Below are 18,034 nucleotides of genomic sequence, written 5' to 3'. Positions count from 1 at the left end.
TATTTACGTAATTCCATAAAAGGTAAGGATACTTGTTACTGTTAGGTTCAAGTCTTCATTGGTGACCACCTACCTATATACCTGTACTGTGTATCTTGATTTTGTCTTTGCCTTTATTGTGAACTGTAATTCCTGAACATACTGTCAAAATGATTATAAGAATTAGCTAATCAATTTAGTCTTGTATGTGGCTGTTTGCAATGATGTCTTCTCACATTTTATTTGGTCCATGATTTGTAGTAAGTGTGTACTGCTGGGGTGGCCCGACCACCTGGAGCCATTCATGACCTTTGTTGGATATCAAAAACCTTCAGAATCTTGACTTGTTCATATTGGACGTAATGACTATATCAGCTCTACTTTTTAAACCCTGGAAAAATGTTGCAGATATGCTTCTAAAACTGAGCTGGTAATTTTGTTTCAACCCTTTCATGTTGAAATACTGACAGCTGTGATAAATGTTGTTGCAAGCCATCTGAGTATATTACTCAGACAATAAAATTAACAACTATATCTGGAGTGTGATTTTTCTCTTGCAGTCTTAATAAATACTTGATGTCTTGCCTGGTATGGGTACAGCACATCTCAGTGTGTGTTTTGTATCTGTGAAAAGTGTGTTTGCTCCTGCACTAAGCAATGGCACAACTATTGTCCAGTCATCTGATATGGCTTGCAGGCCTGGGTTTGGCCACTCCCTGCACATAATGTTTGAATTGGCTTGAGTTTATGCAGAATTTTAGGTTTTGTGAACTATGCTTTTTCTCTTTGCAATACTCAATGTTGCATGGATGGATTGCTGGATAGATAGGAGTGAATTTGCATGTCAGCATCACTGTTTTTCTGCATGTTAGCATCACCATCATAACACCAGTGACAGGCTTGCAGAACGGGCAACAAAAAAATAAGCCTCATTCACAGAACTCCGAGAACTGTTCAGTGAAAAGTGAATGCCAGCTGAAACAACTTGAGTATGATTGGTGAGATAACAACTTGAAGGTCTCTGATAAAGAACTTCTAAGATAAGGGCCGGGGATGCAGAAGACTTGAGTCGTCACCAGTCATGTGAACAGTGTAGCTGGTGGTGTGGTGGTGTGAGTGAGGCAGTGATCCATAGACTTGTAAGGCTTGCATCCACACACTTAAAGGCAACAGGTGATTACTTTTGTGTCTTAGCTGCCTATGGTGTTGCATAGAGTGAGGGCCAGTGCATGAGACTTCATATAATGTTTCTATTCAATGCTTTTTATGAAGACGGCAAGGAAATTCTCTCTTTAATTCTGTTTCTTGTTTTCTATGGTGTTATCAGAGAGAGGTTCAGTGTCCCCTATGTCTCCTACCAATGCATTATTCAGTCTGTCCCTTCCCTCAAGATCAATGCCTTTATGAAGACGACAAGGAAATTCTCCTTAATTCTGTATCTTGTTTTTATGGTGTTATCAGAGAGAGGTTCAGTGTTCCCTATGTCTCCTACCCACTGCATCGTTCAGTCTGTCCCTTCCCTCAAGATCAATGCCTTTATGAAGACGACAAGGAAATTCTCTTTATTCTGTATCTCTTGTTTTTATAGTGTTATCAGAGAGAGGTGTCCCCTCTGTCTCCTACCCAGTGCATCGTTCAGTCTGCCCCTTCCGTTCAAGATCAAGGCTGGGATCTATTCAATGCCTTATGAAGATGGGCAGGAAATTCTCTCTTTATTCTGTATCTCTTGTTTTTTATGGTGTTATCAGAGAGAGGTTCAGTGTCTCCAATGTCTCTTATACACTGCATCGTTCAGTCTGTCCCTTCCCTTTAAGATCATGGCTGGGATCTGTTCAGTGCCTTATGAAGACGACAAGGAAATTCTCTCTTTAATTCTGTATCTCTTGTTTTTTATGGTGTTATCAGAGAGAGATTTAGTGTCTTACCAACCACATCATTCACTCTGTCCCCTCTTAAGACCAAGGCTGGGATAGGCGTTACTTGATGCACGAATGTAGTATTGATATCTTAGTATTAGTACGTGAATATAGAGAGGTAGAGAATGTGGATAAAATTCAGCTAAATCAATCCTACTCCGAAAAATGAATCAGGAGGCACTATGTAATCTTCTATGAGTTCTAGTAGCTTTTCGTTCTCTGAGACGCGTGCAAGAATCGTGTATCGTGTGAACCCAAGTGAAAGAAGACTTCAGTTATGTCTTACGGCTTCACTTATATGTCTGAAGGGAATGAGGATACTGGAAGGTGTAGGAGGGAGAGTCTGAGAGCTAGTTTGAGAGAGAGATGGAGGATGGGAAGTATAGAAGAGGAAGAAAAAGACAGGGAATGTAATGAAGGGGAATATGATAGCTGGGCACTCGTTTATTTGTCCAAAGGGAATGTGGATGGTGGAGGGTGCAGGAGGGAGAGTCTGATAGCTAGTTTGAGAGAGAGAGATGGAGAGAATATGATAGCTAGGTAGTGTTTGAGAGAAGAAGGAAGAAAAAAAAAAAGAATGATTGGGAGATAGGAAATGAAAAAAAAGGAATGTATGGGAGAGGAAGAGATATGGGGCAAGTACAGTTAATCAGCTATACTCAAACATCTATCGGTAATACTATCATCAGTGACCTTGTTTTTGCTGTAGCCTCTAATCATATGGGAGTCAGTGGAGGCTTTGACAGTACCTCTTGAGATATTAGAAGAACTCGAAGCCATTGATCAGATTAAATAGTGTGGAGGCTTGCTGGAGGAGGTGATAGAGTCTGTTCAATGTATTAGTTGTAAAGAGTTTTTGCTGTAGCCTCTAATCATACGGGAGTTAGTGGAGGCTTTGACAGTACCTCTTGAGATATTAGAAGAACTCAAAACCATTGATCAGATTAAATAGTGTGGAGGCTTGCTGGAGGAGGTGATAGAGTCTGTTCATGTGCGTGGTGAGGATGTTGAAATAATAGTGTGAGGTGGTTATGTTTCTTGTTCAGGAAAAAAGAAAAGGACAGCATTTTACTTTGGTGCATGCCTTCAGTGTTAACCTGGTACCAGCGATGGGCCAAATTTGTGGTTCTACTGTGTACCAGCGATGAGCCAAATAGATGATCCATAAACTGATCGCAAATGCGTTGATACATATTACGAAATAGTTTGCGTGAGTGATGATTTTTTCTCATTATTCTCACTTAGAGGGGCCTTTAAGAAACATGATCCCCACAGCTACCGGGTTAAAGTGTGTGGGGGCATGTTGGATGAGGTGATACAGTCCATTCAATGTATCTGGAAATTGTAAGAGATCTGATCCAAATGGTAGTACACTGTGGCTCTATCTAGAAGCATCATGGGTTAGAGGAGCGTTTGATTCCCTTGTGTATCAGTGTGAGGGTCATAAGAGGCATTATTATCAAGGTGCCATAACTCCCAGTCTCCAGTATATCTATCTATCTATCTATCTATCTACATCTCCAATGCCCTGCTTCCTAGGGGGTGGTTGTGGCAGAAGTGTCTCCATCTCTCCCTGTTCTGGCACTCCCTCTTGGCACACTCAGTCCTGCTACTTCCAACTCTCTCCCTCCAGTACTCTCTCCCCCTCCAGTACTGTTCAGATAACAAAGAAAACAATGTAGTATATTATGAGACACATGGGCGTCCAAAATTGAAAAATTACATGGAAAATACAAAATGAATAAAAGAACATAAACATTTCTCACCAGTTCATTCAGTTAGAGTAGATTACTACTCTCGGAACACAAATTGAAAATTTTGAAAAAAATTACTTGGAAAATGCAAAATGAATAAAAAAACAAAGATTACTCAACAGTTCATTCAGCTAGGCCAGGTTATTACTCTCGGAACAGGAACTGGAGCCGTCGAGGATCTCTTCCGAACTTGTCAATGACCCTGTTCATTAGCTCGGTCTTCTGGCTGTTCACTTTGTCGCGGTGGACACTTAGCATGCAGAGACCGGACAGACGTTGAGCACTCATCGTTGATCTTAACCAGGTCTTCACCCTGCGCAGTGTGCTGAAGGACCTTTCCACAGTACATGATGTTGCAGGCAGAGTCAGTGCAATGAGGATAGCCTTGCGCACAGCAGGGAGCAGAGTGGTCTGCTTCACCAGCTCGATCATACTCAGTGAGTTGCCATCCACTGGCTTATGCTTATGTCAGATGAAAAAGTGCCACCATTTTGCATCTAAGCTCTTTCCTGGGAGCAAAATTTTTTCCAACGGGGAGGGGGACACCCCCTCCCCTCAGACCCCTCCCCCAGGACAGCAATCTCAGGAGTCAGGACAACATTGCCCCCCCCTGCATTTTTTTCTGCGGACGCCCATGAATTGAGACAACATATTTTAAGGCATCATATATCACAAGATCATGTTATCGCTAAATTAATGTCATGTCCCTTGCCAGTCACTTAATCCCTACTTAATCCCCAACTGATTTACGAGAAGCAGTACCACCAAGCAAGAGTTATGAAATCCATGGTGTGTGTGTGTGTGTGTGTGTGTGTGGCCGGAGATATGAACACTCAAGAGTTCTGTGTGTGTTGTTAAGAGTATATAATGGCGTGCTATCACAGGTCTTTATGTGTTAAGATAGAGCGCAAAAAAGTTTAAATGGACGTGAGAATTGACTTTGAGTACCAGCAACACAAAACTAACACTACCCCTTCCCTTCCTTTTCCTTTCCCTAGTCCCTTCAGCAACACAAAACCAACACAGCATCCTTTCTCTTCTCTTCCCACCGTCTCCACTCCATACGTTCTTGCTGGCATCATCTCTTTCTTATGGCAGCTCTTGTGTCTCCTATAACCAAGGACCCCCATACCTTAAGCCACTGTTTCCACTCCATACACTTTTGAGGGTATCACTCATTCTTCTAACATCCCTGTATCCAAAGCCACCGTTTCCACTCCACACATTTTCGCCTATGTCACTTGTTCACTGCTATGCGATTCTATACTGTAGGAAGCTGTGAATGGCCTCTTATTCTTCTGCAAAGGGTTCATTCTCCTAGTATCATGCTCCTATATCCAAGGTAACTCATATACCCTAAGCCATGTCACTGTTGTTTACTGCTATGCGAGTCTAAACCGTTGGAAGGTGTCAAGGGTTAGATCGGTTTTGTCAGACGCGTCCACCCCACCCATCCCTCATTATCTATTTCCATAGGCCAAAAAGGAGATCAATCGGGTTCTAATGAGTCCGGTTTTAGATTCATGGTACAGAAGAAGGGTTAAACTACCACCAGGGTCATAAAATACCCCTGGAAATGCCCTACACTCCCATGCTCGAAATGTTTATGAATATGACGCTTTTTCTTCTGCAAATGTTCGTTTTCCTAGTATCCTGCGCCTTGCAACAACAGTTCAAAGTATGAAGCTAAAGCGAGATGCAGCTGTGCTAGATAATGTATCAGTGATTCTTAAAGACAGGGAACGAGTGGCAAGATAGCGTTAATCGTTATAACCGGAGATTGCGTTGAAGGCCTGAAGGTCACTCACGCACGCACGCAGCCCGTTTGACCCCGCTTACGACAGAACCCAAGCACACACACATTTGGGAAGACTTTCATGGGAGTTTTAGGCACTTCCAGGGGTAGCTGAATGACCCTGGTGGTAGTCTAACCCTTCTACTGTGATCTGAACCTAAAGGAACACTCGTTGGAACCCGATTGATCTCTTCGGCCTTTGGAAAGAGTTGACATGAGAAGTGGAAGCGTCTGAGAATACCGACGCTCAAAGAACCTCAACTCCTGCAGGTAAACATCGCATTGTCGTGTGAGGCGGCGGAGGACAAGCAACTAAGAGTGACTCCCTCCGTGCGGCAGCTTAAAAGTGACTCCCTCCCCGCGGCAGCCAAAGAGTGACTCCCTCCCCGCGGCAGTCTCCAGGTCTTCTCCAGGTGATTTCCCCGCCTCAGAAGCCCCAACGGGAGGTCTCAGCTCACCGTGGTCATGCCGCCTCGCCCTCCCAGACACTTTAGCTGTTCCAAAAGGCTGTACGTAACTATACGATATTTTTTTTATTAATGATAATGAGTTTTAATGTACGAGAGGTTACTTGTGAGGTCCAGATTCCGTCAGTTTGTTATTTATAAGCTTATTTCGCATTCTATAAGCTTACTTTAATATCTAGAGCTTCTTGTATTAATAGCCAAGCTGAGGTAGACAATATATGCTACTCTTGGCAAACTTAGGTAGACTTTCACCTCGTGCTCTGAGGAGGGATAACTAACCAACAATTACTAAGATAACATTAATATTTAGAGTTAAAGTAAGCTACAGAATAATCCACCTCACAGGGACAACACCCAGTCCATTGCATATTTTCAGTCCTATTAATACCCAATGCTCCTCACTTTTCTCTCCCTCTCCTCTTCTCCTTCCCCAGCAGCAGAGAGCCGAGTCGCCGCCAGGAACTCCCCGCCTGCCGCCGCCCCGCCCGCTGCCTCCAACCATGAGGAAGTTCACCGATGAATCAGGTTAGTGAGAGGGAGACACACACCCAGAATGTATTTAATAACCTTTAGGTGTTTTACTTATCATTTATTATCGTTATTTATCTGCTTTTTTCAGGGTGGGTGCGGGCGGCTGTGTGCTTCGCCGCTCTGCTTACCCACCACGGCATTCGCGACTCTCTCCTCACCGCCTTGCCCACGATCGCCGCCGCTGACGACCAAACCTCACCCGGTACCACTGAAATCCCCGCTATCCTAAACCCTACACACCCCCAAGCCTCTCCCTTATCCTCAAGCAACCTTTCCCGTGGCTCTCAAGAATACGACAACTTCACAAGGTCGTACGATGTCGCGAAGAGTGCAAACTTGACGACACCTGAAACCCCCGCTAATCTATCCCCCACAGACCCTCAAGCCTCTCCCCCATCCCCAAGCAACCTTTCCCGTGGCTTTCAAAAATACAACCTCACAAGGTCGTACGATGTCGGGGAGAGTGCAAACTTGTCGCCAAACACTCAACACTCAACAGAAACGACCTTAGGGAGAGGAAAACAAGGCGAGAGGCTGTTTGAAGGACGAGGCATTGATGGGGTAGTCGTAAACACACCACCTCCTCCCGTTTTTCAGAGTCTAGCAGGGACTGAGATTGGGGTCAGTGATGCCGTGGAAGTGACAGGTCCCTCCTCGCCCTCCTCTTCGTCTGTGTCTGATCCCACGGTGTCACACGAGGCTTGGGAGAAACTGAAGACGGAAAGAGAGGAGAGTGATCATTCAACGGTGATAAATGAAGCTTGGGAGACATCAGAAGCGAGAGGAAAGAAAACTGATTATGCTACTGTGTTTCACGAGCCACATAGAGAGGAAAGTGACCATTCTACATCACACGAAACTTGGAAGACATCAGAGCATAAAGAAAAGTTAACTGATCATTCTAAGGTGTCATTCGAAGCTAAAACAGAGAAAAGCAACCAGTCTGGGCTATCCCGTGTCCCAGCAGCCGTTCCCTCATTCAGACGAAGAACTAGCACGGACGAGGGCATTAGAGTGGGTGACGGAGTGCCGAAGAAGGATCATAGGGGCGAAAATGTGATACCTAGACCTCCCTTGTATCTCCTACGGGGTGGAAAGGGCGCCAATTTACATCTTGAAGAAGTGGAAGCCGTGAGAAGCGAACCATCAACACGGAGGAGAGAAAGAAGCATTGAGGGTCATTTGACGGAGATGGAGAGTAACCCAACTCACAACCTTGTCGATATTGGGTCGAGACACGTACAGGACAAGAACAGGAAGTCAATAACAGCAAAATCAGGAGTATACGAAGAAGTGAAAGCCGTGAAAAGCGAACCATCAACACGGAGAAGAGAAAGAAGCATTGGGGGTCATTTGACGGAGATGGAGAGTAACCCAATTCACAACTTTGTCCATAGCGGGTCAAGACACGTACAGAACAAGAACGGGAAGACAGGGACAAGAACACCAACAGCATACGAAGAAGTGAAAGCCGTGAAAAGCGAACCACCAACACGGAGAAGAGAGAGAAGCATAGAGGGTCATTTGACGGAGGTGGAGAGTCACGCCATCCTCAAATTTGTCCATAGCGGGTCAAGACACGTACAGGACAAGAACGGGAAGACGGGGACAAGAACACCGACAGCATACGAAGACTTGGGACACCAGCTACAAGAGGAAGAAGATTTGGAGGAAAGGCAAGCTCGAACGTCATCAGTGGAGGGACATGAGTTCAAGGTGAGGAGATTCGAACCCTGGTGTCGTGATTTTGTTGGGCTGAGTTGTTGTGAGTTGTGCATTAGGTAATATTACGTTACCTGGTCATTTTTTTGTTACTTTCCTGTTTCTTCTCTTCTTTCTCTCCTTTCTCTCTTTTCCCTCCCCGTTTCTCTCCGTTTCCTCTATTTCTTCCCCTCTTTCTTCTCTCCTTTCTCTCTACCTTCCCGTTTCTCTCCGTTTCCTCCCCTGTTTCTTCTCTCCTTTCTCTCTACCTTCCCCGTTTCTCTCCGTTTCCTCTGTATCTTCCCCTCTTCCTTCTCTCCTTTCTCTCTTTTCCTTCCCCGTTTCTCTCCGTTTCCTCTGTTTCTTCTCCTTTTTCATCACCCACTTTCTCTCTCTTTTCCTTCCTTTCTTCTCTCCCTTTCTCTTCTTCCTCTCTCCCTTCCCTCTCTCTCTCTCCGTTTCCCACTAAAATCTGGTTTGCATTTATCTTATGACATAAAAATACATAACAAAACTGCTAAATCTTATCTCTCATTACACTCACATTCACTTAATCATGAACAGGAAACTCAAAATCATAAGAGACGTTTACAGTTTGAGTCTCTCCGTCCCGCACTCAATCTGTAGACATATTTTCTCATTACGTAAATCAAAGCCAATCAGTGTATTCAATTTCGAAGAGACAAGTGGCCAAGAAAGATAAAAGATGCTTGTTCCTAAACTGATAGAGAGGAAGATTGAAGGGCTGCGTGGGAGCCTTGAGGGAAGGGACGGAGGTGTGTGTGTGTGTCCAGGTGTATAGAGACAAGTGTGAGGGGCAAGGTTAAGTTAATTAGTGTAGTGGTAGTAGTAGTAGTAGTAGTAGTAGTAGTAGTAGTGGGAGGAGGAGGAGGAGGAGGAAAAGTAGTAGTAGTAGTAGTAGTAGTAGTAGTAGTAGTAGTAGTAGTAGTAGTAGTAGTAGTAGTTGTTGTTGTTGCTAGAAAAATGGATCAATGGTAAAAATAACGAAAATAAGTAATAAAAAAAGCATAAAACAACAACCAGTAACAACAATAATATTAATGATTGCACTACTAACGATAAAACAAAACAAAAGTCCAGAAAGAAAACAACAACAACAACAACAGAGAGCAGTACCAATAGCAAGCCCAACGATAACCACAACACCAATCATAATATAACAACAGCGATAAGAACACCTCAGATGAACCCTTATCGCCACATTATATTACGTCGTTAGTGAATGTAATCAGAGAGAGCCTTAACCTTGTAACCGAGCGAGCGAGTTGGGTTAGAGCAGCACGTCCTCCCTTATAACGAGTCTGAAAAGGAGGAGGAGGAGCTCATAACAAGAGAGGGAGAAGAGGGAGAAACTACTGATATCAAAGGAGAAGAAGAAGTAAGAGAAAAAGAAGGATAAGGAGGAGGAGGAAGAGGAAAAGTAAGAAAAAAAGGAAGATAAGAAGAAAATGCAGAATCAGGAGAAGGAAGAGGAGGAGGAGGAGTTCAAGTCGTAGGCAGGAGGAAATACAGACGAAGAAAGCGCCAGAGTTTACCAGTGAAAGGAATGAAGGAATAAAGATGCTGGCTAACTCTTGCATAAGGGATTTGGATATAGGGATGAGCTAGAGTAGAAAGTCGTGTGCAGCGGAGCCGTGGGAGTGGGATGAGTTCAGAAGAGCAGCCAGCATGAAAATATCGATAGAAGAGAGAGAGAGAGAAAAAAAAAGAGGAGGAGGGAAGTAACAGAAATAAAAGAAGAAAGACAAGAAGGAAAAGCAGAATTAGGAGGTGTAGGAATGATTGAATGAAACAGTGAAGATGCTGGTTAACTCTTGCATAAGGGATTTGGAAATAGGGATGAGCTAGAGTAGAAAGTCGTGTGCAGCGGGGCCGTGGGAGTAGGATGGGTTCAGAAGAGCAGCCAGCATGAAAATATCGATAGAAGAGAGAGAGAGAGGGAGAGGCAACACTAAGGCGGAATTTGAGAGGTAGAAGACTGTTTAGATCCATGGTTAACACTTACATTCATTTCTACCCACAGGAGGACTGGACCCTATTTCTGGAGGGCGTCGTGTTAAGCTCTGTCTTCTGGGGGTGGCTCTTCAGCTCTCTGCTCGCCGATACACTAATGGATAAGTACGTAGAGGTGGTTTTCTTGCACTAACTTAAGGCATATGACACCTCTGATAACCTCTTTTTCTTTTTGTTTTGATTTGGTTTTGTCTTCTTTTTCTTGTTCTTGTTTTTGTTCTTGTTCTTGTTCTTCTTCTTCTTCCTCTTTCTCCTCGTCTTTTTCTTTTAATCTTACTTCTCCTTCTCCTCTTCCTCCTTCTTCTCATCTTCCTTCATTAACTTTTCCTCATCCATTATTATCAGTTCCTCTCCCTTCTCCCTTTCGTATTAGCAGCTCTTCCTCCTCCTCCTCCTCCTTATCCTTCTTTTCCCTTTATTTCTTCTCCTTTTTGACGCCTCTTATAAAGCTCTTTCAATGTTTTTCTCTCTATATTTCACCTCTTAATTTGTCTCTCCTGCTTTCTTTCGCTAATACAACCAACAACCAACAAGAACCCTTCACGACCTCTCTAGTAACCCTTTTTCAATGTTCTTTCTCTATATTTCACGTCTTTCTCGCAAGGGTCTGAGAGTACCGAGCTGAGGCGCATGTGTGTTCCCCTGCAGGGTCGGCGTCGTGAGGGTCCTGGCCTTGTCGCAGGGCTTGGCGGGTCTGTTCGGGCTCCTCACCCACGCCATATCCTTAGCTGGTCCCTGGGCTCTTCTGGCGCTCAGGATAGTGCAGGGAGCCGTTCAAGTAAGCCCCGTAACCTGTTTGAACACCAAGGGGCTTTTCTCTACCTCTTCATATTCGATAGGTGAAATATTTGCATGTGTAGGATAACAGAAGGATAGCTATAGTAGGATTTCATGGGAGTAATAGGAGCAGGCAGCCACTCCCCTGTCCTTTGCAGCTATTTTTTGCATTGTGTGGGAATCGTTCGGCGCTCTTCCCTTCCTTTCCCGATCTCTTACATTATGTTCTGTCTCTTTGCGTGGTGCAGGGCGTGAGCTACCCGGCGGTGGTGCGGGTGCTGGAGGGCGTCCCGTCATCTGGCAGGGCTGCTATGGCGGTGCTCGTCTACATGGGTGAGTAGACGTGTGTGTGTGTGTGAGTCGTGATTGCTACTATGACCGTTACTAATACTTTCTCTGTCTCTTCTATACGTGTTCGCTACGATACTTGGTTAGGGAAAACGTTAATCTAAGTGTGATTTAAGGGTATTCTAAGATAATCTGAGGTATAATTCAGGCCCTTAATTTTGGTAGATTTTTAGGGGCATTTTGAGGCCTATGTAAATAACATTGGGGGGGTATAGCCCCCCAGAAATTACGACCCTGGTATTCTAAGGGTACAATGTCTCCCCACCAGGGCCTGCCTTGGGTACGGGCGTGGGGGCGGGGCTGGGGAGCCTCCCGCAGTGGTACGCCGCGCCGTACGTCATGGGCAGCCTGGCAGTGGCCCTCACTCCGCTGTGTCTCCTGCTGCCGAAGCCCCCCGTGGAAGCCCCTCACAAGGTAGGCTTCTTCTTACAACTGCTTGATTTTTGTAGGAGTGTGGGGTAATTTTTTCGTTTTTTTTATATGTTTGACTTTCGTAGGAGTGTGACGCAACTTATTCTCCCTCTTCCATATGCCTGTGACGTAATATGAAGGAGTGGGATGCAGTTTTTACGTCTAATTCTCGATATACTCTGTGACGCATCTTCTCTTTCCCTCCATTTGTCTGCCACGTGAAGGAGACGCAGTGGAGGCAAGTGCTGGGCTGCCGCGGGGTGTGGGCGTGTGTCGGGGTGCACCTGGCCAACTCCTGGATGCTGCACACCCTCCTGCTGGGCCTGCCTCTCTGCCTCACCTACACGCACCTCGACCAGCCCGGCGCCGTGAGTAGTGGCTGTCTGGTGATGCGCTTTTATTTAGGGTTGGGATATAAGGCTTGAGTGCTAACGGGGTAACTCTCCTTTTATAGATCCTTTCTCTCCTACAATCATTTCCTCTTGTTTCATATTCTCTTTTCTCCAATCCTCCTTCATTCTCCTCTCTCCTCCCTCCCTCCCTCCGTCTCTCCTTTCTAATTCTTCATTTTCTGTATTGATTTATTTGTATACACATTTTATTTCTTATTTCAATCTATATTTCTCTGGTTTCTTCTCCTCCTTTTTCTCTCCTTTCCTCCTTCCCTCTCTTATTTCCTCCATCCCTCAATTTCTTCCTTCCTTCCTCCAATCCTTCATAATCTTCTATATTGACCTTTTCTTTCCTTCCAGTTTATCTCCTTTTTCTTTCTCCTTCCCTTCCTCCCTCTCCCTCCCTTCTCCTCTCTCCCTCACACTCTTCACCATCTCTGTACTTCGTGAGAGCCAACAGTTCCTTCCCTGGCGCAGGGCGGGTGGGTGGTGGCGGTGGCGGCGCTTGTGGTGGGCGTGGAGGTGCGGGTTGACCTCTTCCTGGCCTCCAAGCTGTCCATGAAGCGACCTCTCACCGTTCTCACTCGCCGCCGCACCCCCGTCGTGTTGGGTAAGTACATAAGAATGCTATTGTTTAAGTCTTTCCTCATATGGCAAGTTTCTTAACCCGTGAATCATCTTTGTCATCCTCCTCTGTTCCGATTCTAACATTTTGATATCCATTCTATGGTAAGGTGACCAGAGCTGAACCGCATAATCAAGATGAGGTCTAACTAATGCTATTGTTTGTCTTTCCTCGTATGGCAAGTTTCTTAACCCGTGAATCATCCTAGTCATCTTCTTCTGTTCCGATTCTAACATTTTGATATCCATTCTATAGTAAGGTAGTTGCTGGTAAACTCTGGAACAATCTTCCTTCATCTGTATTTCCTCCTGCCTACGACTTGAATTCTTTCAAGAGGAGGATATCAGGACACCTCTCCTCCCGTATTTGATCTTGCTTTCGGCCACCTCTTTTGTTTCTTTTTTAGGAGCAGCGAGTAGCGGGCTTTTTTTTTATTATTGTTTTCTTTTTTTGTGTGCCCTTGAGCTGCCTCCTTTGTTGTAAGAAAAAAAAAAAAAAAGGTGACCAGAACTAAACTGCATAATCTACTACTACTACTACTTCTACTACTACAGCTACCATTCCTCGTCTCCAGGCACTATATTGGTCGTGGCCGCCCTGATAACCATGTCAACAGCTGGTCTGGACTCCGCCGAGGTGCTAGTGGGCGTGGGCGTGGGTCTGGCGGGGGTGGGGCTGGGCGTGGTCAGGATGGGCTACCGGCTGAACCTGGATGACATGGCGCCCCTGGGAGCCTGGCGGGTGACACGGGTGTTGGATGTGGTGGCGGTGGTGGCGGCGGCGGCGTGTCCCTTGGCGGTGTGTGGACTGGCTGAGGTAAGGATGAGGGGGTGAGGCATTGGGGAGAGCTGTCAAGAGGATGGTGAGGCATTGGGGAGAGCTGTCAAGTGGAGGGTGAGGCATTGGGGAGAGCTGTCAAGAGGATGGTGAGGTACTGGGGAGAGCTGTCAAGAGGAGGGGGAAAGGATGGTGAGGTATTGGGGAGAGCTGTCAAGAGGATGGTGAGGTACTGGGGAGAGCTGTCAAGAGGATGGTGAGGTACTGGGGAGAGCTGTCAAGAGGAGGGAAGGGAGGGTGAGGCATTGGGGAGAGCTGTCAAGAGGAGGGAAGGGAGGGTGAGGCATTGGGGAGAGCTGTCAAGAGGAGGGAAGGGATGGTGAGGCATTGGGGAGAGCTGTCAAGAGGAGGGAAGGGATGGTGAGGCATTGGGGAGAGCTGTCAAGAGGAGGGAAGGGATGGTGAGGCATTGGGGAGAGCTGTCAAGAGGAGGGAAGGGATGGTGAGGCATTGGGGAGAGCTGTCAAGAGGAGGGAAGGGAGGGTGAGGCATTGGGGAGAGGTGTCAAGAGGAGGGAAGGGATGGTGAGGCATTGGGGAGAGCTGTCAAGAGGAGGGAAGGGAGGGTGAGGCATTGGGGAGAGCTGTCAAGAGGAGGGAAGGGAGGGTGAGGCATTGGGGAGAGCTGTCAAGAGGAGGGAAGGGATGGTGAGGCATTGGGGAGAGCTGTCAAGAGGAAGGAAGGGAGGGTGAGGCATTGGGGAGAGGTGTCAAGTGGAGGGAAGGGATGGTGAGGCATTGGGGAGAGCTGTCAAGAGGAGGAGGAGGAAGAAGAAGGAGGAAGAAGAGGAGCTAGACGCTGTTACAACCAAACAAAAAAATAGGTCAAGAGAGGTCGATTTCGAGGGTAGAGGTGTCCTGATACTCTCCTCTTGAAAGAATGCCGCCCGCTAGTCAGTAATGCGTTTTTGTGTTCCAGGCGGGGCACAGCGGGTGGGTGGGCGTGTGGCTGGTGCCCCTCTGTGCCCTGATCCCTGCTTCTGTCGCCTACCTCTTCCTACTGACCTCAAACCAGCAGCCGTGGGACCAGAAAGGTGAGCGGTGATTCCTTCCTTCCCCGATAACAGACTTTCTCTTTTCTTTAAACTCCTTTCACTTACTTTCACTTACTTTGTCTACGTTACAAGAAATCAGGTCTTCTTTAACACTTGATCTCCTTCGCTTCGGTTCAAAACTCTGTCCCTCAAGTAAAAGAGATCCCATTCCCTCTAACACCTAACCACCATCAAGGGAAGGCACCTCAATAGGATTTCTTTACCTTCCTCAGGGGATGCCAATGGAGGGGTTCCTAATGGCGCGGCTGGCGGGGTTCCTGTGAGTCCTGTCAACGGCGTGGGTCCTGCAGCGTCCTCCGTCGGTCGGCAGAGCTTCAAGAGTGCTCGGTCGAACCTTACCTTCAAGACTGCTCGTGAGTGTGGCGTGAGGCTTCGTATATGTGTGTATAAAAAGCCTTCAGCATCTTCTCTCTTCTCCTTTCCTCTCTTTTCTCCTTCCCTCTCTTTTCTCCTTCTCTCTCTTCCTCCCTCCTTCTCTCTCCTTCAGTCCTAGGCCACTTGTAGTCTCCCAGTAGATTATCCTTTCTTTTTCTCTTATATTCCTTTTCTCCCTCCTCCTTCTCCTCCTCCTCCTCTTCCTCTTCCTTTTAATAGAACATCATGGTGTCTTTACTACATACTTGCTACATCTTTACTACGTTCCCTACTTTTTCTTCTTCCTTTTTGACAGTCCCACTTTTTCCTCAGGGTCGCGTTCCAGGACCCGCACTATTTCGAAGACCTTTATGTCGAACAGCATGGTGCCCTTACACTTAACTCCTATTACACCTTCCCCTTTGACACTCTGGTTCTTCTTACTTCACTCAATAACTATTCCCCTTTGACTCTTGTTCTTCCTCAGGGTCGCGTTCCAGGACCCGCACTGTTTCATGTCACACAGTCGACGAAGACCTGGACGGCGACATGCGCAGCGCCGTGGGGACCAACAGCGTGGAGTGCCGGAGCGTGGTAGATGAGGCGGACCCCGAGTGCGTGAGGTAAGGCTGGTGAGGGACTGTTGACTGACCCTCCCCTCCCATGACACACGTTTGAGCTGGTAAAAGAATTAATGAATGGCTCCTTTACGCGTACACTCTTCTGGGTTGTTAGCTGAAGAACGACTCAATCAAACTACACCTTCCCTTACACTCACCTCCTTTTGTCCTCCCCTCCCCTCCCCTCCCATGACACACGTTTGAGCTGGTAAAAGAATGAATGAGTGACTCCTTTACGCGTACACTCTTCTGGGTTGTTAGCTGAAGAACGACTCAATCAAACAACACCTTCCCTTACCCTCACCTCCTTTTGTCCTTCTCTCCCAGCGTGGCCTCCTCCAGCACCTTCAAGAGCGACGGGGCGGACATGCACAGCGTAATAGACGACGCCGGCGGAACTTCGACTCCGGGGAAGCAGCAGCCGGGGCAGAAGTTCGGGTCGATGCTGGTCAACGGAGGCACCACGGACCGTACCACCGCCTGGCTCTCCTCCCACCACGACCTTGTGTTGGAGGCCGAACAGACCCCGACCAGAGCAGGGACACACGCCGCGAATGCCATATACGGCCTCTTGTGGTAGTCTGGAGCACGGGGGCCACGCATATACCTCTAACTATACCTTTATTATTTGTGTTGAAGAGGGAACAGACCCGAGAGCAGGGACATACGCCGTCAGTGCTATACACGGGCTCTTGTGGTGGGCTGGATCGCTAACGGGTAACAGGTAGCTCAGTTTATGCCCCGAAGTTTACCTCTGTACCGTAAATACTTGTCGTGGAGGCGGGACAGACCCCAACCAGAGCAGGGACACATGCCGCCAACGAGTGTGAGCATTCCGTCAGAGTGAAAATGATGTAGAACGCGAAGGGAGTGAGACAGTGCGAAGTGTGAAGTGTGAAAAAGCGACTCTCTAGGACGAGTGGACGGCACATCGCTGGAGACCTCGCAGAGTGTCACGCCATGCTTTGTGGTTCTCTCATGCAACACGCAATGCAACTGGGGAGGCGGTGGCTGAGTTGTAAGCGAGCGGGCGCCATGTCCTGGAGGCCCCACGTTCAAGCCCCGCCCGCCGCTACAAGCTGGCAATTTTTAGTCATTAGCGAGTGACCTAAGACTACCCACATGCTGTCCTGAAGACCGCCCATCAACGGGGACACAAGAGGCTCAAGTGGCGCTCCGCGGAAAGCATGACCCAAGCAAAAATGGCGCCACTATAAACTCTCCGACTTGCCTGTGCCACTAACGGGTTGGGGGCTACCGGTGCTACAGACCAAACGGTGAAAAAATGAACAGTGCTGTGTGTCTTGCGCCTCTGTGACACGTGGAACCCAAAACTCTGCCCAAATATTGAAGTTCTCCCGTTGTTGAATGTGAAGCAGCTCCGACGTGTCATGTTCCGTTCTCATTCACAGCGGGGTTAGAGAAATCATAGCTATTTGTAGATAGTGTCATTATTCCGTATTTAATTAGTGTCTGCATGTTTGTATCCGTGTCTGGTACACCCGAACAAATATTAAGTAGTGTATAGTCTCGTCGTCCTTCCCGGGATAATAAAACACACACTTACGAAACTAAAATATAATGTTATCTAAATGGATCATGATACAAGGTGACACCACGTTCAGTATGGGCATGTTACCGCCTCCTCCTCCACCTCCTCCTCCTCCTCCTCCTCATCATCATCACCATCATCATCATCTTCTTCCTCCTCTCGACCTCCTCATTTTTCTCCTCCTCGTCCTCTGTACACACACACACACACACACACACACACACACACACACACTCACACACACACAGAAATACAGAAATACAAGACAGATATTGAAAAAAAAATCATATAGTGACGAATTGACACACACACACACACACACACACACACACACACACACACACACACACACACACACACACACACACACACACACACACACACACACACACAGAAATACAGAAATTCAAGACAGATATTGAAAAACAACAACATATAGTGACGAATTGACACACACACACACACACACACACACACACACACACACACACACGCACACACCAAATCACCGCTCATAGTATACGTTCGCTAACACTTTTATACAAGGACCAAATTTATGTGATCGCGAAACCCGAAACCGAACGCACGTAATAATGACATAACGTATACGATATTTTGCGTTAGTGGTTTGGAAACTTTGCGAATAGAGATTTAGTAATGCATTTAGAGTCAAACCGGGAATTCCCCTTCTCCTCTCCCCCCCCTCCCCCTCCTCCCTCCCCTTCCCCACCGTGAACAACACACATACAAACACACAAACACACATCGACTTTTATTTATATGTTTAGTTACAGAATTTCAATGGTGTGTGTGTGTGTGTGTGTGTGTGTGTGTGTGTGTGTGTGTGTGTGTGTGTGTGTGTGTGTGTGTGTGTGTGTCCGTCCGTC

General features: G+C 46.7%; 1 protein-coding gene across 6 annotated transcripts; it reads left to right on the top strand.

Moving 5' to 3' along the window:
* The first annotated feature begins 1,019 nt into the window (after positions 1 to 1,019).
* LOC127002238 (uncharacterized) lies at positions 1,020 to 17,528 on the top strand. 6 transcript variants are annotated; one of them, XM_050868041.1, is made up of 16 exons: positions 1,020 to 1,152; positions 5,715 to 5,953; positions 6,349 to 6,436; positions 6,531 to 7,784; positions 7,971 to 8,158; positions 10,188 to 10,282; positions 10,826 to 10,955; positions 11,203 to 11,287; positions 11,571 to 11,716; positions 11,938 to 12,081; positions 12,583 to 12,715; positions 13,305 to 13,546; positions 14,486 to 14,600; positions 14,834 to 14,974; positions 15,463 to 15,598; positions 15,923 to 17,528. In XM_050868041.1, exons 3-16 carry the CDS (start codon positions 6,412 to 6,414, stop codon positions 16,173 to 16,175), a joined length of 3,087 nt encoding a protein of 1,028 aa, XP_050723998.1. In that variant the 5' UTR covers positions 1,020 to 1,152; positions 5,715 to 5,953; positions 6,349 to 6,411; the 3' UTR covers positions 16,176 to 17,528. The 6 variants fall into 6 exon arrangements, with proteins under 6 accessions (XP_050723998.1, XP_050723993.1, XP_050723995.1 ...); XM_050868036.1 differs by having other exon boundaries at positions 6,531 to 8,158; XM_050868038.1 differs by having other exon boundaries at positions 6,346 to 6,436; positions 6,531 to 8,158.
* Positions 17,529 to 18,034: the final 506 nt, after the last annotated feature.

The sequence above is a fragment of the Eriocheir sinensis genome, chromosome 22 (assembly GCF_024679095.1).
Source record: "Eriocheir sinensis breed Jianghai 21 chromosome 22, ASM2467909v1, whole genome shotgun sequence".
Classification (NCBI taxonomy): domain Eukaryota; kingdom Metazoa; phylum Arthropoda; class Malacostraca; order Decapoda; family Varunidae; genus Eriocheir; species Eriocheir sinensis.
This window is presented reverse-complemented; position numbering and strand designations above follow the sequence as displayed.

What these genes read in the sequence shown, in the direction of transcription:
- LOC127002238 (XM_050868036.1), top strand. Translation starts at nt 6,412, where the DNA reads ATGAGGAAGTTCACCGATGAATCAG. An exon ending in GCCGATACACTAATGGATAA is followed by an intron (nt 10,283 to 10,825) that starts GTACGTAGAGGT and finishes GTTCCCCTGCAG; the next exon opens with GGTCGGCGTCGTGAGGGTCC. An exon ending in CGGTGTGTGGACTGGCTGAG is followed by an intron (nt 13,547 to 14,485) that starts GTAAGGATGAGG and finishes TTTGTGTTCCAG; the next exon opens with GCGGGGCACAGCGGGTGGGT.